Source organism: Cladophialophora psammophila (assembly GCF_000585535.1).
Source record: "Cladophialophora psammophila CBS 110553 chromosome Unknown aczJe-supercont1.1, whole genome shotgun sequence".
Classification (NCBI taxonomy): Eukaryota; Fungi; Ascomycota; class Eurotiomycetes; order Chaetothyriales; family Herpotrichiellaceae; genus Cladophialophora; species Cladophialophora psammophila.
In genome coordinates this window covers 2,100,622-2,115,650 of record NW_006912922.1, presented here as the reverse complement: position 1 = coordinate 2,115,650, position 15,029 = coordinate 2,100,622, and the positions used below count along the sequence as shown (strand labels likewise).

The 15,029-nt window shown below is 51.2% G+C and overlaps 7 protein-coding genes across 7 annotated transcripts; 3 read left to right on the top strand and 4 right to left on the bottom strand.

Moving 5' to 3' along the window:
- Positions 1-10: 10 nt before the first annotated feature.
- Positions 11-1,592, bottom strand: A1O5_00706 (hexokinase; the record flags this gene model as incomplete). Its single annotated transcript, XM_007741325.1, has 3 exons — positions 11-883; positions 932-1,488; positions 1,553-1,592. The coding sequence occupies 3 exons, from the start codon at positions 1,590-1,592 to the stop codon at positions 11-13; spliced, it is 1,470 nt and encodes a 489-aa protein (XP_007739515.1).
- A 750-nt stretch (positions 1,593-2,342) lies between these two features.
- On the bottom strand, positions 2,343-3,236 carry A1O5_00705 (uncharacterized protein; the record flags this gene model as incomplete). The annotated part of the gene is made up of 1 exon (XM_007741324.1): positions 2,343-3,236. The coding sequence occupies one exon, from the start codon at positions 3,234-3,236 to the stop codon at positions 2,343-2,345; it is 894 nt and encodes a 297-aa protein (XP_007739514.1).
- Positions 3,237-3,482: 246 nt separating this feature from the next.
- A1O5_00704 (NAD-dependent histone deacetylase SIR2) lies at positions 3,483-4,688 on the bottom strand (the record flags this gene model as incomplete). Its single annotated transcript, XM_007741323.1, has 2 exons — positions 3,483-4,517; positions 4,566-4,688. 2 exons carry the CDS (start codon positions 4,686-4,688, stop codon positions 3,483-3,485), a joined length of 1,158 nt encoding a protein of 385 aa, XP_007739513.1.
- A 944-nt stretch (positions 4,689-5,632) lies between these two features.
- Positions 5,633-7,024, top strand: A1O5_00703 (uncharacterized protein; the record flags this gene model as incomplete). Its single annotated transcript, XM_007741322.1, has 2 exons — positions 5,633-5,787; positions 5,848-7,024. The coding sequence occupies 2 exons, from the start codon at positions 5,633-5,635 to the stop codon at positions 7,022-7,024; spliced, it is 1,332 nt and encodes a 443-aa protein (XP_007739512.1).
- Positions 7,025-7,854: 830 nt separating this feature from the next.
- Positions 7,855-9,985, bottom strand: A1O5_00702 (uncharacterized protein; the record flags this gene model as incomplete). Its single annotated transcript, XM_007741321.1, has 4 exons — positions 7,855-7,967; positions 8,121-9,410; positions 9,478-9,870; positions 9,937-9,985. The coding sequence occupies 4 exons, from the start codon at positions 9,983-9,985 to the stop codon at positions 7,855-7,857; spliced, it is 1,845 nt and encodes a 614-aa protein (XP_007739511.1).
- Positions 9,986-11,894: 1,909 nt separating this feature from the next.
- A1O5_00701 (ATP-dependent RNA helicase dbp9) lies at positions 11,895-13,715 on the top strand (the record flags this gene model as incomplete). Its single annotated transcript, XM_007741320.1, has 1 exon — positions 11,895-13,715. The coding sequence occupies one exon, from the start codon at positions 11,895-11,897 to the stop codon at positions 13,713-13,715; it is 1,821 nt and encodes a 606-aa protein (XP_007739510.1).
- Positions 13,716-14,503: 788 nt separating this feature from the next.
- On the top strand, positions 14,504-14,827 carry A1O5_00700 (uncharacterized protein; the record flags this gene model as incomplete). The annotated part of the gene is made up of 1 exon (XM_007741319.1): positions 14,504-14,827. One exon carries the CDS (start codon positions 14,504-14,506, stop codon positions 14,825-14,827), a length of 324 nt encoding a protein of 107 aa, XP_007739509.1.
- Between the last annotated feature and the right edge of the window lie 202 nt (positions 14,828-15,029).

Below are 15,029 nucleotides of genomic sequence, written 5' to 3'. Positions count from 1 at the left end.
GGTGTACGTACTACGTGAGACCCGGGAAGTTCTTCACGTCGCGCACCCCCACTGTATTGCCTTCCTTGATTCTCTTGAGCGTCAACGCAGCAATCAGGGCGGCACCCACACCGCTACCGTCTTCGGCAGGCAGGATGACGATCGGGTCCTTCTTGCCCTTTGGCCAGTCTAGGATCTCCCGCAGCGCCACCGCCCCACGTGCCCTGAAGTGCGGGTACTTGTTAAACACCGATCCGTCTGCGCCGACGTGGCAGCTCTCGATGCCTTTCTTCTTGCAAATGGCTGCCACGCCACATGCCGAGAGTCGTGCTGCCCGGGTACCAATCAATTCTGCTAGACGACGGCAGAGTTCGAGCTCGGGCTTCGTGGCATGGATCTTGAGCTTGTCCTCGAACATGTCGCGCGTCTCCTGCAAGTTCTCGAACGGGTCTTCTTCGATGAACGAAAGGAACGAAGCATCGAGGGTGTATGGCTTCTTCAGCGCGGATATGTCCTGGCCTTCAAAGAGAAGGTTCTTGTTTTCATGCAGATCGACGAGCACAAGTCGGAAGATCTCGCCCAAATACAGCCCAGCAATCATCTTCTCGAACGCCTGTTGGCCTGGTCTTGGCGAGGTCTCGTCGATAATCGTGTCATATTTCGTGATAGGGAGGACTTTGTGCTCGTTGTCGAAGGCACCATACTCGCAGTTGATAGCCATGGGCATGTCATCCGGAAGGTTGAGGTGTTTGAGTTTGGGTATTGAGCCACAGTTCTCCATGTAGGCAGCATTACATCCAGTGCCAAAGATGCAACCGATTCTTATGGTCTGGTCCGTATAGGCTGACGCAATCAGGGTGCCGGTCGTGTCGTTTATGATGGCGACGAGTTTAATGGGAAGATTCTAGTGTGTGTTCAGTCACTGCCAGGACGTCTGTTGAGCTGATCTTACCCGTGCTTCAAGAGCTTTTTGGAACTGCGGGACCACATCGTGCCCTTCGACGCCTGAGATGTCAAATCCCTTTGTCCATCTTTGGAGCACACCGTGGTCGATGTACTCTTGTGTTGCAGGGTAGGAAAACGTAAACCCAAGAGGGAGGTGTGTCAGATTCTCGTCTTCATGGTGGAATTCGATGAACTGTTGCATGCAGTCTGCGATGTAGTCCCACAGCTCCTCAGCAGTTCCAGTCTTGAGCTCTTCCGGCATGCGGTATTTGCTCTGGATGATGTCGAACTCGCCCTTCTCTTCTGTGAGGGTGATTTCGCATACTCTCAGATTGGTTCCGCCCATGTCCAAGGCGAGAAAAGTGCCCTGTTCGTTGCCGTCGGGGAACCCCATGACCCATGTCGGGTTCATGGGGATGTTGCCTCCCTCTTTCTCCAGGCCGGCTCGGAGCTCTGACACGAAATGTTCGGTGATCTTCTTGAGCCTTGCGGCGTCCACAGTGAACAGATCCTCGAGGCTTGCAATTTCATCCAGCAGGCTCTTTGGCACATCAGCCATCGACCCTGGAAGAAAACCGAGACTTAGCATCGGGGTTCCCATGTCATATCGAGAAAGTGTACTACTTACCCTTGCGGGATGGCTTTCGCTTTGGACCCAGCCCAACCATTTTGCCTGTGCTCGACTCTCGATGCCGGGAGAAGGGAGGATGGAGGTGAGACAGTAGAGGTAGAGGATCGAGGCAGCCGGGGTGATAAATATGAACGGGAAGGGTCTTTAGGGGAGGCGTCTCAGAGGAGGTGTTAACTGGACGAGCTGCATGGGCTCGCGGCGAGAAACGGAGGCCAAAATGTTGATACAGCAAAAAGTTTGGCGGGGTAGTAATAATAGGTGAGTTCCTGGTGAGATCCAAAAACAGCGGGTCGGACCAGCGCTGTCCAGGGGCAATGACAGAATGCTTTGGCTTATGTCAGGGAGGGGCATTTACTCGGTCCAGGTGATAGATCTAGATCTTCCATTTGCACATGGTGCACGAGCTCCGTTGATGCTATCTCATTCGGGTATCAGGGTCGCCTATCTCACACCACTCCTGGAGTCGAGATCATCTCTGACATGAGGCTCTCCGTCGAGGACCCAGTAGTCGCTGCCCTTCTCTGCCCAACTAGGGTGCCTTTAGTCTCTCTTGATCATCTTTCTCCCCAGCTCGAGACTGACGCTTTCCGATATCTTCGCAGGCCATGACTAACCGCGCAACGCTGACTCACGATTCTGGTTCTGGGATCCATAATTGAAGTAACAGACAACGTGGACTAATCATCGAGCTATCCCCCAATTCCAGGAGTTTGTCTCCAGCATTCAAGCACACCAATCCTTTCCACAGCACCCCAACGATCACAATGTCAAGGTACACCAAGACTTCTTAGTCGACATCAATGATGTCAGGAGTGTTTGAAGAGGCGCTCTCGCTCCGCTGAAACGTCGGGTAGTCCTCAACTTTCCAGCGATTGAGTCCAAGTGCAGGGTCGATAGGATTCTTCTCTTGGGCGACTTTGGCAATGGCTTTGAAGAGTTCCTTTCGCAAAGGCCGATCGCCATTTGTAAGGAAAATTTCAAAATCCATGTTGTCATGGGCGAAGGTATCATACCCCCCTTGATAGATCTCAAACGCAATCTGATCGACGAGGTATTGAACCAATGGGACTCCGCAAACAGCCTCGCCCTCACCGATACGCCCCGAGATCCAATAGAGGTCAGCGAACCTGACGGTGTACGACGCATGGAAGTGTCGGAAACAATCGACAAGATCATCTTGAAGACCAGGCATGCGATAGTGGAGCGCGAGTATGTATGCTTTCTGTAGTGTCCTGACCTGGGCTCGATGCAGTGGTGTGGTGGGTCGTTCGTTGTATAGGTAATTGATGATAACCTCGAACGCTGCGGGCTCATAGAGGAGACCTTGCAGTCTGTACACTGGCATGGCAGCGCCGTCGCCGGAAACTAGTGGAGAATCCTCGCTGTTTCCAACCCCCTCATCCTCAATATCCTGCTCCATTTTGATGTCATCTCGCTCTGGCGTCACAGTGTTCTCACTTGGCGCAGGTGAGTTCAAAGCCCTCCCCGGACGAGTTGGTGTCGGTGTCGGTGTCGGTGTCGGTGTCGCTCCTGCAGGCATGGGAGGGTGGCCGTGAACATGGAAGAAGTCCGTCTTATTGAGGAATGCGTAATGAACGTAGAAGGGTTGGTGTTGTTTCCCAACGATGATGTAGATAGTTGGGTTGGCATATTTCCCGGTGCCCTTCGCGCTAGGGGTCATTGGCGTCATGACGAATGAAGAGATATGAAGGCAATGGCTTGATCAGAGAGCAGCCTGTCTCTCTCCGTAGATCGTTAGTGGGAAGGAGAATGAGGAGGAGAAGAGGTAAGCTCACTTAAGTGAAAAAGAGCTCTCGAGGAACTGCCTGGTGATGTCCGAGATGTTCTTCACTCGACACTGAGATCGACTTTAGCTGAGCGTGCGCCGGCGATTCAGTACGCCAAGATCGAGTCTATTAGTCCTCCACTAAAGAGATGGCTTTTCAAGTTTGTCTGCTTTCAGATGAGGATAGACATGACTCAGCCCAAAGTAGGAAGAAGTTGTGGGCGCTGAAGGAGTGTCGGTCGATGGATTGGAAGACGGCGGTGGTTTTTGCGTCGCGCTCTTTTCAAGTTCAGCCCTGATCCTCTCATTTGCCTCCGCAGTGACCTTGAGCGTGGCATCAATATCCTTTGTCAGCTTCTCGATCTCTTCATCTAATCTTTCCTGCCTTGTTTTTGGAGGCGCCTCGTATGCGTCTTTCTTGTTCTTGTTCGGGTTAGTGCTGGCCCATAGCTCTTCCAACTCATCGCGCCAGCCCAGAGCATCTGCAAACTTGCGGACACCTTCATCACAGTCTCCCAGCAACAAGACGTCGTCCAGCCTTGAACCAAGCGATCCTACTCTTTCTAGGTTGATGAGCACGCGCGGTGTTTCTTCTCTGACAAACGACGGCAGACTCGCGAATGGCTGCACCGTCAGACTGGTCCCCATGACGATCACCAGCTCCGCCTTCGCAGGCAGACTTCGGTTGCGGTGGAATGATTCTGGAAGAGCCTCGCCGAAGAACACGATATCCGGCTTTACTAGTCCAGTACATGTCTTCCCGATACAGCGCGGCACCTCCTTTTTCTGGATCATCTCTTTCATCCGATCACCAGGAAACTCTGTCTTACACTCAATACATCGTTGGGTGGCAAAAGAACCATGTGCTTCCACGATCTTGTCCCCAGGAACTCCGGCTTCACGCTCAAGGCAATCGATGTTTTGAGTGAAGAGTTTGAGCAGCCGGCCCTTCTTGTGAAGTAAACTGATAAACGAGTGTGTCACCGTCGGCCGATATTTGCCCGGGTACAGTTCATGCGCAAGGGTATAGAACGGATATGGGTTATTTCGAAAATATGAGATGTCAAAGACTGCTTCGGCGTACGGGAGCTTCAGTCGCGCAAGATTGGCATACAGTCCGGTATCAGGAGAACGAAAGTCAGGTATTCCGGCAGAGGTGCTGATCCCCGCGCCAGTCTGGAAACGGTCAGACTCGAACTTCTAAAGCGCATGGCGGGTTCCTACCATGACTACAATGTTCTTGATGTCCTTCTCTTGAATGTACTGAGCTACCGCTTCTATGCTCCGAGCATAGAGTGTGATGGGGCGCGTAGCCTCGTCAACCGAGGTAGAGGATTCATTGCCCATTTCGAAGATATTCCAGCGCCCCGCACGTGGATGGGAATGGCGGTCTCGTCGTCGTCCTATGATTGCGAGCAGATGGCGAAACACTTTGAGAAACGGCAGGTGTGGTTTAGGAGCCCGTTCGGTTTCTGATCGGGTGCGGGAAAGAGGGAGACTGAGTGTGAATGAGTAAAAGCGAGGCGCAGAGACTGTGGCACGGAAAATGATGGCAGATACTGCAAAAAAGATGTTATCTCTTTGCCGCCTCGGTCGGTGGCCGGCCCACGTCATATCGGACTCGTATTGCGGGAACATTGAAAGCGCGGCTAGGGCCTTTTTTGATCTAACCATATGTAGTAAAGCGCCGGCTATGTGTCTGCGGTATCTAGCTCGCTAGGTACTAGCGTAAGATGAATTTCTCTACAAGTGCCTACTGGTTTACAGTAGAGCAATACTGACTGCGTTACGATGCTGCTTCGACTGCTTATAGGCGGTATTGGCTCCTAAAAGCGGTGACAGAAACTGCTCCAGTACTGGGTAATAGCGTTATGGCCTCGGCTAGATCTTGGGTCAACGGGCGGCTAGTGTTCACCCACTTTGGGAGTAATTAGGCCACCAGCCAAGGAGTTTCACGACCTGGGGAGCGTCCTCGTATTACGAGCAGGCTCCCCGCGCAATCTGTCTTCTCTTCTCTCATATTTATAGTCCTGTACAGTATCAACGATAGACTATAGAGATATCTATCATTGCTTATTGCTTGACTCTACCTTCTTTGCTAAGAAATCCCTAACGAATTGCGGCAGTACTATATTCCGACTCAATTAACCCATTGCCACTTGTTTTCGCTTTATGGAGGCCAGGAAGCCCATGAACCGAGTGAACCTTATCTGCTGCCAGCCCGACTTTTCTAATTCGAGCTCAGAATCTCAATCGTATTGATGGCTGCCCGCCTAAGTCGATCCACCCCCATGTCCAATCCCCAGATATCTCCCATTTGGAAGCCTCTCCATGGTCCAACTTCTATACGATTACTCACCTTGTATCCTGGAAGATTCCAAGATCATGTTGAAGCTTCACTCGAAGAATACGATCTCAGGAAGGACCCGTACTATGAGGCTATCTCGTTAGTACCGCTGTGTACAGAAACTAGCTCATATCATCTTTGTAGTTAACACACTTGCAGATACTACTGGGGCCGTCAGATGCCTGAATACAACATTACTGTAAATGGACAAGTTCTCCAAGTCAGGAAGAATCTATACGACTTCTTGCGAAAGCTTCGCTCCGGGTCTCAAAACCGGATCCTCTGGGTCGACGCCATTTGTATTTCACAAATGGACCTGGAAGAAAAATCACAACAAGTACGAAATATTCACCACGTTTTCCTCCAAGCCTCCTGCGTCCATGCTTGGTTAGGAGAGCACCAAAACTCGAGCGAGGTTTTATTCGACCCCCAAGAAGACGACTGGCAACCCCATGAAGGACTATTTCGTAAAGCATGGAGACTGACCTTTTCACCTACGCCACTGCGGAAATTGTACGATGCCAGACGGAGAAGAGCGAGAATTTGGATCGCGTTCTTTGAACGACCTTATTTCAGCAGACGCTGGATTGTCCAGGAGTTGGTCCTGGCACGGTCTATTATGGTGCATTGCGGAACGGACGAAAGGTCTTGGGACGAATTAATTGGATCAAGAGTTAACCACCAAAACTTCAATGGTATTAATTTCGGCATCTCTGGTGATATTTATAATCCTGCCAACAAACCCTTTCGAAAAGCGACGAACAACATTCGGATGCTGCTAATGTTACGCGGGGAAGCTCGAACGCAAAAATTCGAGCGAGACATCTTTACACTAATCAACATGTTCTCTCACACGAAATGCGAGGATCCGCTTGACCAGGTATATGCACTGCTCTCCCTTGATGACAGCTCAATGTCTTCACAGCAAGATATGCAGCACTACACTGCCAAACGGACCGGTGTCATTTTTCCAGATTATCAGAAGGATATGGCCGATCTCTTCATCACAGTATTCACTAAGCGGAACTGCACCGATCCCATCCAGCTCGAACCTTCACTCGTGAACACCGAGAACGCAAGGCGGAGAAGCCAAATATCCGGGAGGGTCCGGTGGAACGTAGATCAAGTTCTTGTCGAGCTCGGCAGTCAAAGAGCGCTCACGGCTTATCATCTACTGGCAGACCTGCATTTAGATGAGTTCGAAATGAAAATCGTACAAGAGCGCTTTCGTGAAGCCGCGTTGAAGGATCATACAGGTCGACTGACCGCTGCATTATCTGACACGGAGAAAGCAATCCGGTTTATCAATCGACAAAGGGCTTCGTACCAGATATAGGAACGAAAGGGGTCTGAAGGGCGTTGATATGATGGAAATTGCTGACCGTGGATATATTAGCCATCGTTGATACCAAGATAATAATGTCTTAACAGGTTGGTCAATTACTACCCTGTCCCGACAAACGTTTCTAGTATGTCTAATGTTTCGCGAACGTCCAATGCCATGTTCATTTAATCTCTAAACATTCGTCTGAAGAAAATAGATCACGGAAAGTGTTGGACGGGCTCATTCGCATCAAATCGTGGACAGTGAGTTGTGTTGGACGCTCTCAAGGCGGTTCGAATGTTGTCCTGTCGTCCTGTCGTCCTGTTCGGGACAGTCGTCCACAGTTGAGGGTTCCATCGACTTCCCCCCTCTTGTCATCTCTAGAACACAGGGTTTAGGTACAGTGAATGCGATGATGAATGAATTGATTGGGTCTGCTGTAACGTTGGTTGTTCAGTTGCGGAGGAATATCTCACAACGCTTGGCGCTGGGTTGAATCACGTAGTCGCTAGTGGTGGTTGTCTGCCGCGCTACAGCGATGGGTTAGCCGAGATGGTATTGCTGCTATTAAGATTTATTGCCACCGCTTTCAGGAGGTAACGTCAGCTATAACGGGCCCGTAAATCCATTCATACTATAGTCACAGTATACCTCCTGTTTATAGGAGCCATTTAGCCTGTGTTAGACAGACTTATCTGAAACCTTTCCTATCGCCACCATCCTTGTAAACGTTGTCCTGTTACAGGCGGCGCTGTTGATCACACAGCTGTTGACACTGTCCTGGTATCCGTCAGACGTCAGGCTGACCGTTTCTGCTCCCATCGCTCGAGTCAACTACGGGACTATCCAATGGTTATACCCAATTCACGTGCAATGATGTCCGCAGCTTTCTCCCCAATAGCCAAAGCAGTGTTGTACGTGTTCGCAGCCACATTCGATGGAACAATCGACAGATCTAGGACGCCCGGCAGGGCAACAGACAGTTAGCGCTTGCATACCTCGGCATGGCTGCTGCTGGACAATATGTGGACAAGAGTAACCCCGTTCCGACAAACCCTTAAAGGCGCGGTGCAGAGATTGAGGAGAAAGGAAAGAGCAAGAGCCATACCTGCAATCTTTAGCTTGCTGACACCATACACATTCAGATCTTTGTCCACCACTCCTCCTTCCTCGCGTGGCCGCATTTGTGCAGAACCCAGGTAATGCCACGCCGTCGCAATGCGCTCTCTGATGCAGGCCTTGATTGCCTCGTCATCTTCAGCCGAATATTCAAGGTCTTCCAGCTGCTTGCCATGTTTAGCTGCCTCTGCCGCCGCACTGGTGTCGAGGGTCACGAGAGTCGCCTTTGAACTAGCGGCAAACGTTGGGTGTCCGATGGTTGTCTCTCCACGATAACTATCTAGTCGCCGAGCGATCTCCCTGGTTCGCTTGTACGCCCATACATGGACATCCAAGTCGACATCCCCAGCACCTTCGAAGAAGCCGGTGCTGATCTCTAGAGGTGCATCAATGTCCTTTCCTGTAAGGTGCACGTAACCCCGAGATCGCGGATAGGGAATGTAATTACCAATCGTAAAGTACTGCCCGAGTGGGACATCGGTAGGAGGACCGAGATACCCAGCAAAAGAACCGGTGAGCATTAGGGGCCTCGAGGGATACGGCAGAAATTCTTCCTTCCAGATTTTGGTCAAGGCTGAGTTGCCAATCTTCTCAACCTCTGAGGTTGATGGGCGCCAACGCCCAAAGATTTCCAGGCCATTGGTTCCAAGAACAAGATTGCTTTGAGCCATAAGCTCTGGAATTTTTGTAGGGTTGCGGCACAACCAGTCCAGGGTCTCGTCTTCAGGGAGCGATGACTTGTATGAGAAATGGATGAATGGGTGGTCCTGGTACCTTTCACCGACACCGGGAAGCTCACTTACGATCGGTATACCGAGCGTCTCGAGGCGAGCTCGTCCACCAATTCCTGAGCGCTCAAGGATAGCTGGGGAAGCAAGAGCACCAGCGCATACAACGACCAGTTTGCTGGCTCGCACAACTCCCTTGGTCGGTTTTGGAGGACTTTCAGGGCTCGACGGCCCTGTAAAGACATACTCAACACCCGTCGCTCGATTCTGGTCATCAAAAAGCACGCGACTGACTTTAGTGTGTAGGAGGACCTTGAGGTTTGGATGAGCGCCGTCATGGAGCAAGGGATGGAGGTAAGCGTGAGCTGCGTCTTGTCGCACACCCTGCGGAGAGATAAACTTGTGCATTCGCTCAAAGCCAGCCGAGGTTTCCAGGTCTTGCAGGTCGTCCCTTCTGGGCATACCACATTGAGCAGCAGCCTTTATGAACTGAGAAGAATATGAGGTCTTAGGCCAGGGACCTAGAGATACACTGACGGGTCCGGAAGTACCTGTGAAAATCAGATTTCGTCAGCATTTGCTCGTTGAGAACGGCCCTCATATTCTTGGGTGACTCACCATGGTTGCTTTCATTTGCCTGTTTCGTGCCCGGTTGATACGTCTCCAACCTTTTTAGAAGTGGGATCATGTCTTCGTGAGTCCAGCCTTCTGTCTTCCACTCATCGAAGTCGACAGCTTGGGCCCGACAGTACATCATGAAGTTGATGGAGCTGGCACCGCCGAGAATGGCAGCACGGGGAATAATGATTGATCGACCTCCAACTTGTTCAGTAGGCTTGGAGGGGAGGAACACAGCGGAAGTCGAGTCAGGCGCCATGTGAGCCAGGAATAGTGCTGGCGTTCGGACCGTGGGATCTTCGTAGTTGTCTCTGCCTTCCTCGACGATAATGATTGAGAGGGATGGGTCTGCCACCTGTAGCCTGCCAGCAAGGACGCATGCTGCAGTACCGCCTAAAAAGGGAGCGTAAGCTTGAGCTCCCTAGCATGTCGTTTCAGGCCAGGCAGAATTAAACAAACCTCCTGCAACAACAATGTCATATTCTTCTCTTATTCCCAGGGCGGCCATTCTGTGCGCTTCAACTTTCTATGCAAGTCCAGAGGGCCTGTAGCTTCCAGCGGACTTTGGACTATAGGCAGGAGGATGAGATAGAGGACGTGGGGAAGATCGACTCCTCAAAAGATACGACCTGCAAGAATACCACACTGTCTAGGTCTGTGTCTGTGTCTCAAGCCCTGGCGGGTTTGGTAAACTCGTTCTGTATGTGATATCAAACCGACTGCTCCGAGAGCGAAACCCCGGTGCGATTGAATCCATGGGGGTTGAGTGAGTTGCCGACTATATAGCCTTGCAGCTCGCTGACCTAGATCGGAGATGTTGAAACGGCATACACACCAACAGGTGGGAAATATGGCTTACAGCTGGGTCTGCATGTGGATGGAGAATTTCCGCTCACATCAGCCTACATCTCCACGAGTATCTTCCAATATGTGGGCGGATTCTCAAAGAACGGTACTTCTCCTATACTATTGTAGAGTAATCAGTGATCTACCTACTTATATGGCATTTGGCCCCATGTCGAAGCCGATCTACAGAAAGGTACCTAACTCGCTTACCTCCACGCGGGCGCTTGAGCCGCACCGGGGACAATTCGAGAAAGGAAATCCAGCCGCTGGTTTCCCGGCGGAAACAGCGAATGGGAAAGACACCGGCGTCATGTTTGGTATAAGAAAAGGTAAAACCAAGTATACCCCTGAATGCCGTTTGGTTCAGCCTATGCTATCACAAAATAGCAGCCCCCGTTCCAACAAAGGTACGTACGTAAGGACCAACCCACAAATGAGGCGGGCCACAGATCTTGCAACACATCTTGGTCCGAGGTCCGCGCCGCGTATACCTAGTGCTTTACTACTGCAGTTGACCTATACGATGCCTCTGGAATCGGTACGAATTCAGACGATGGTCACGCCTCACGAAACAAGACTATACTTGATCTGGACAGGTCTTCCCCACACTTTCTCGTTTAGGAATACATCGCAGCCATACGAGGTACATGAAGAATTGCAGCGGCCAACTTCCTGGTCAGAACTACGTATTACATAGTACTAATATTATCTCGAGCTTCAATCCACATCACTGCCAGCTACCACTAGTAAGCTTTCTAGAGACGTCAAATTATTACTGACTTCTCCTGAGATACGCTGTCTCAGTGAAAGCCCACACCACTGGGCCTTATTTTCGGCGCAGAGGTTGCGCGTGGTCGAGAATCAGTTAGTCCATTGTTTCCAACAAGATAAGGTGCGCGAATATTGGCGGCGAGCTCGCCCAGAGGAAGCTCCTGTGTATAGCCCCAATACGCGTGGCCAACATACAACGAGTTTCTGCTTCCTCTGCCCATCGCCTTTTCGAGTCTTGCGACAAACTCGAAGCATTTGCCGGCAGAAGCCCTCAAGGTACATGCAACCTAGTCGTGCGATTGCTGGCTGCGGCTGATGGGTCTGTCAGATGTGATTCCGCTTCTACCCAGGCGCTGAATGCTGCCAGATTTCGACGACCTTTTGGAAGCCTCGTTGATATCTTGCTCCAGCCATCGACTGCAGTTTCTAGGGTTCTTGGATCCTGAGAGTACGCGATTCGCAGGTGCTCTCAGGGGTTCAGACTTGTCAAGTCCGTTTGACACCAATTTGTAATTTCAGATCCACTAACCTCTACGCACACGGTGCCTTGTAAATATCACGAGTTGGAGTCGAGGGTGTCGGCCGAGTTCAGCCTTGTGAGTTTGAAGCCCCGCGAGGCGAGCCAATCTCATCCACTCATTAGCCGAGGTTTTGCCGACACCGCAAGAAAAGTTTCTGGCAAAAATTGCGGAGTGAGCAGTTTGCGCCTACTGCAACCACCAAGAGTACTCGGTATTGTTGTAGCAACACTTCTGCTAAACAAGATTCGCACCGAACTCTTACTGGACAACCCCGTCACCATGAAGCGAAAGCTGGACGCCAATGATGCACCAACAGTTGAAGTTTCGCGAGATCCTGAGGAAGATGGATTGTCGTTCAGTTCCTTTGGCCTTGACCCTCGCCTAATGCAGGCCATTGCAAAATCAGACTTCTCCCACCCTACATCAGTACAGGCAAAGGCCATTCCCCTGGCGCTTGAGGGAAAAGATATCCTTGCAAAATCCAAAACAGGTTCCGGAAAAACCGCCGCCTACGTCCTCCCCACTCTACAAGCGATCCTGCGTCGAAAATCCTCCTCCCTGGGCGTCAAGATCACGTCTACTCTTGTCCTCGTGCCTACCAGAGAACTGGCTGATCAAGTATACAAGGCCTTCAATACCTTTGCGGGGTTCTGCTCGAAAGACGTACAAACACTGAATTTGACACAAAGAGTTTCGGACGCGGTCATGAATGCGGTGTTGCAAGATTTCCCAGATGTCATTGTCACGACCCCTGGCAGAGCGACTCAATACCTCAGCTCGGGCAGGCTGTCTCTTGAAAACATCCAGCAACTCGTCATTGACGAAGCTGACATTGTGCTTTCATATGGCTACGAAGAGGATATCAATGCAATCGCTGCAGCCCTCCCCCGTGGCGTACAGACATTCCTGGTCAGCGCCACGCTGACGCCGGAGGTCGAGGAGTTGAAGACCATCTTCTGTCGTGACGCAGCAGTGGTCAAGATTGATGAGAAGGAGGAGAAGGGCGAGGGAGTGACCCAATATGTGGTACGGTGCGGGGAAGATGAGAAGTTCTTGCTTATGTATGTTCTGTTTAAATTGCGTCTCGTGAAGGGAAAATGCCTAGTGTTCGTGGCGGAAGTCGACAGAAGCTACCGGCTAAAGCTCTATCTAGAGCAGTTTGGAATCAAATCTTGCGTCCTAAACGCGGAATTGCCAGTTAACTCTCGGTTACACGTGGTTCAACAGTTCAACAAGGGGCTTTACGATATCCTTATTGCAGCCGACGATCAAGAGGTTCTCGGAGGAGTTGTGAAGAGACGAAGGACGCAGGCACAGGTTGCGGAAGACCCAGCCAACGAGATGAGCGAGGAGGATGAGGATGAAGTCCAACGACCAGCAAAGAAAGTGAAACAGTCGAAGAAACATGAGAAAGACTATGGGGTCTCGAGGGGCATCGACTTTCAGAACGTTGCCTGCGTCATCAACTTCGACCTTGCTCTAACCTCCAAGTCCTATACACATCGCATTGGCCGAACAGCACGAGCAGGGAAAGCAGGAATGGCATTGTCGTTTGTGGTTCCCAAGGATAAGTTTGGCAAACACAGAGCGACGAGCATTTTCTCAGCGAAGAACGATGAACGTGTTCTGGAGAAGATCATTGCCCGACAAACGAAGAAAGGCAACGAGGTGAAGCCCTATCATTTCGACATGACGCAAGTGGATGCTTTCCGTTACCGTATGAACGACGCGTTACGTGCCGTGACTGGGGCTGCTGTGCACGAGGCACGCGCTAGGGAAATCAAGCAAGAGCTAATCAAGTCTGAAAAGCTGCGAAAGCATTTCGAGGAGAACCCGGAAGATTTACGACACCTGAGACATGACGGCGAACACGGGGCAATCGTCAGGCGACAAGTGCACCTGAAGCATGTTCCGGAATATCTGATGCCATCGGCGGGTCGAAAAGCACTGAGTGCTGATGACGTCGGGTTTGTTGGGTTGCAAAAGGAAAAAAAGCGGAAGGATAGCAAGAAGCGAGGAGGTCGCAAAGGTCGGTTTGGCGGGAGATCTAAGGGGAAAATCGACCCGTTGAAGTCGTTCAGTGCAAGGAAGAAGCATTAAGAAAAAACATTGTCACCAAGGATAGGCCCTCTGCAACAGCAATATAATTGTTTACCAATCCAGTGGACAGGCAATGTTCTTTGGTCTCTATGCTCCCTCCTAAGTTGTCCACGGGGACATTGCGTCAGCGCTCCACACCTACGGGTTCGAAGAATTACAGTCCAAAGGCATGGCGGAAATGTCGTTATCGCGTCGAAAGTCCAATATCTTGTTCCAGCGGAGTCCGTGTTGACATAATCGCTTACTCCTTTCTGCCCACGCCTGTGATGATTTTTGGATTGAACCGAACCAGCAGTAGACGAAGTGTCCGATGTTGACGGATCAAACATGCGCTATGCCGGGATTCACGCTCGAGGGCTCTAGACGCCCCATGGCGTTCTTGGTGCCAATTGGTCAGCCCTGGCAATTTGTAATGGATGGGATGCGTACAGCTACAATAGTTGAGCGTCTACAAGTACCGTCGTAGCTAACAGCGAACATATCACTCCTGCACGAATGCCTTTTATTTACCGGGATATTTATATTCGAGAAGAGCTTCTACCGCTCTTCTTCTTTTTTGAGGGGGGCTTATTGTAAGAACGCCAATCCAGGCAGAAAGAAGTTCTCCCAGCTGTCTTCTTCTTGGGTCTTTTATTCCACCGGCCGTCGTTCGCGCTGCTCCACACCAATCACTGAGACCGCCAAAAAGAAAACTCGAGAGATCGGATAAAAGAAAGGAAAAGAGAAAGCAACCCAAACGGCGAACCAAATCAAAAGAAAGCAAACAAAACAGAGAAGAACAAGACAAGATGCCCACCGCAACCGCCAAAATCGACGGCAAAGTCATCGCCTCGTCCTCATCCTACCAGACGGTCGAGGGCAACGTGTACTTCCCGCCGTCCTCGGTGGCCCAGGACGGGGCCGCGACGCTGACGACGTCGGCGACGCACTCGACGTGTCCGTGGAAAGGGCGCGCCAGCTACTACGACATCGCCACGGCGGACGGGCGCACCGTGAAAGACGCCGCCTGGTACTACCCCGCGCCCAAGGCCGGGGCCGCGCATATCAAGGACTATATTGCGTTTTGTAAGTCGGTCTTTATTTCTACTCTTGTGCAACTCGACGATAAATAGAGGGAATTGAATGCTAACTCTTCGAGTGGCTGTGGGTAGATACGAGCAAGGTGGCTGTGTCTGTGGCGTGAAGGAATGTACGTGGTGGCCCGAACGTGCTTGGAGGGAGGGAAGGGGGGGGGGGGGGGGGTGTTTGAAGGAGGCAGCCTGGGCAGAAGTTGGTTGGCAGATTCAATTCTCGGGTAGAGAGGTACCAACAAAA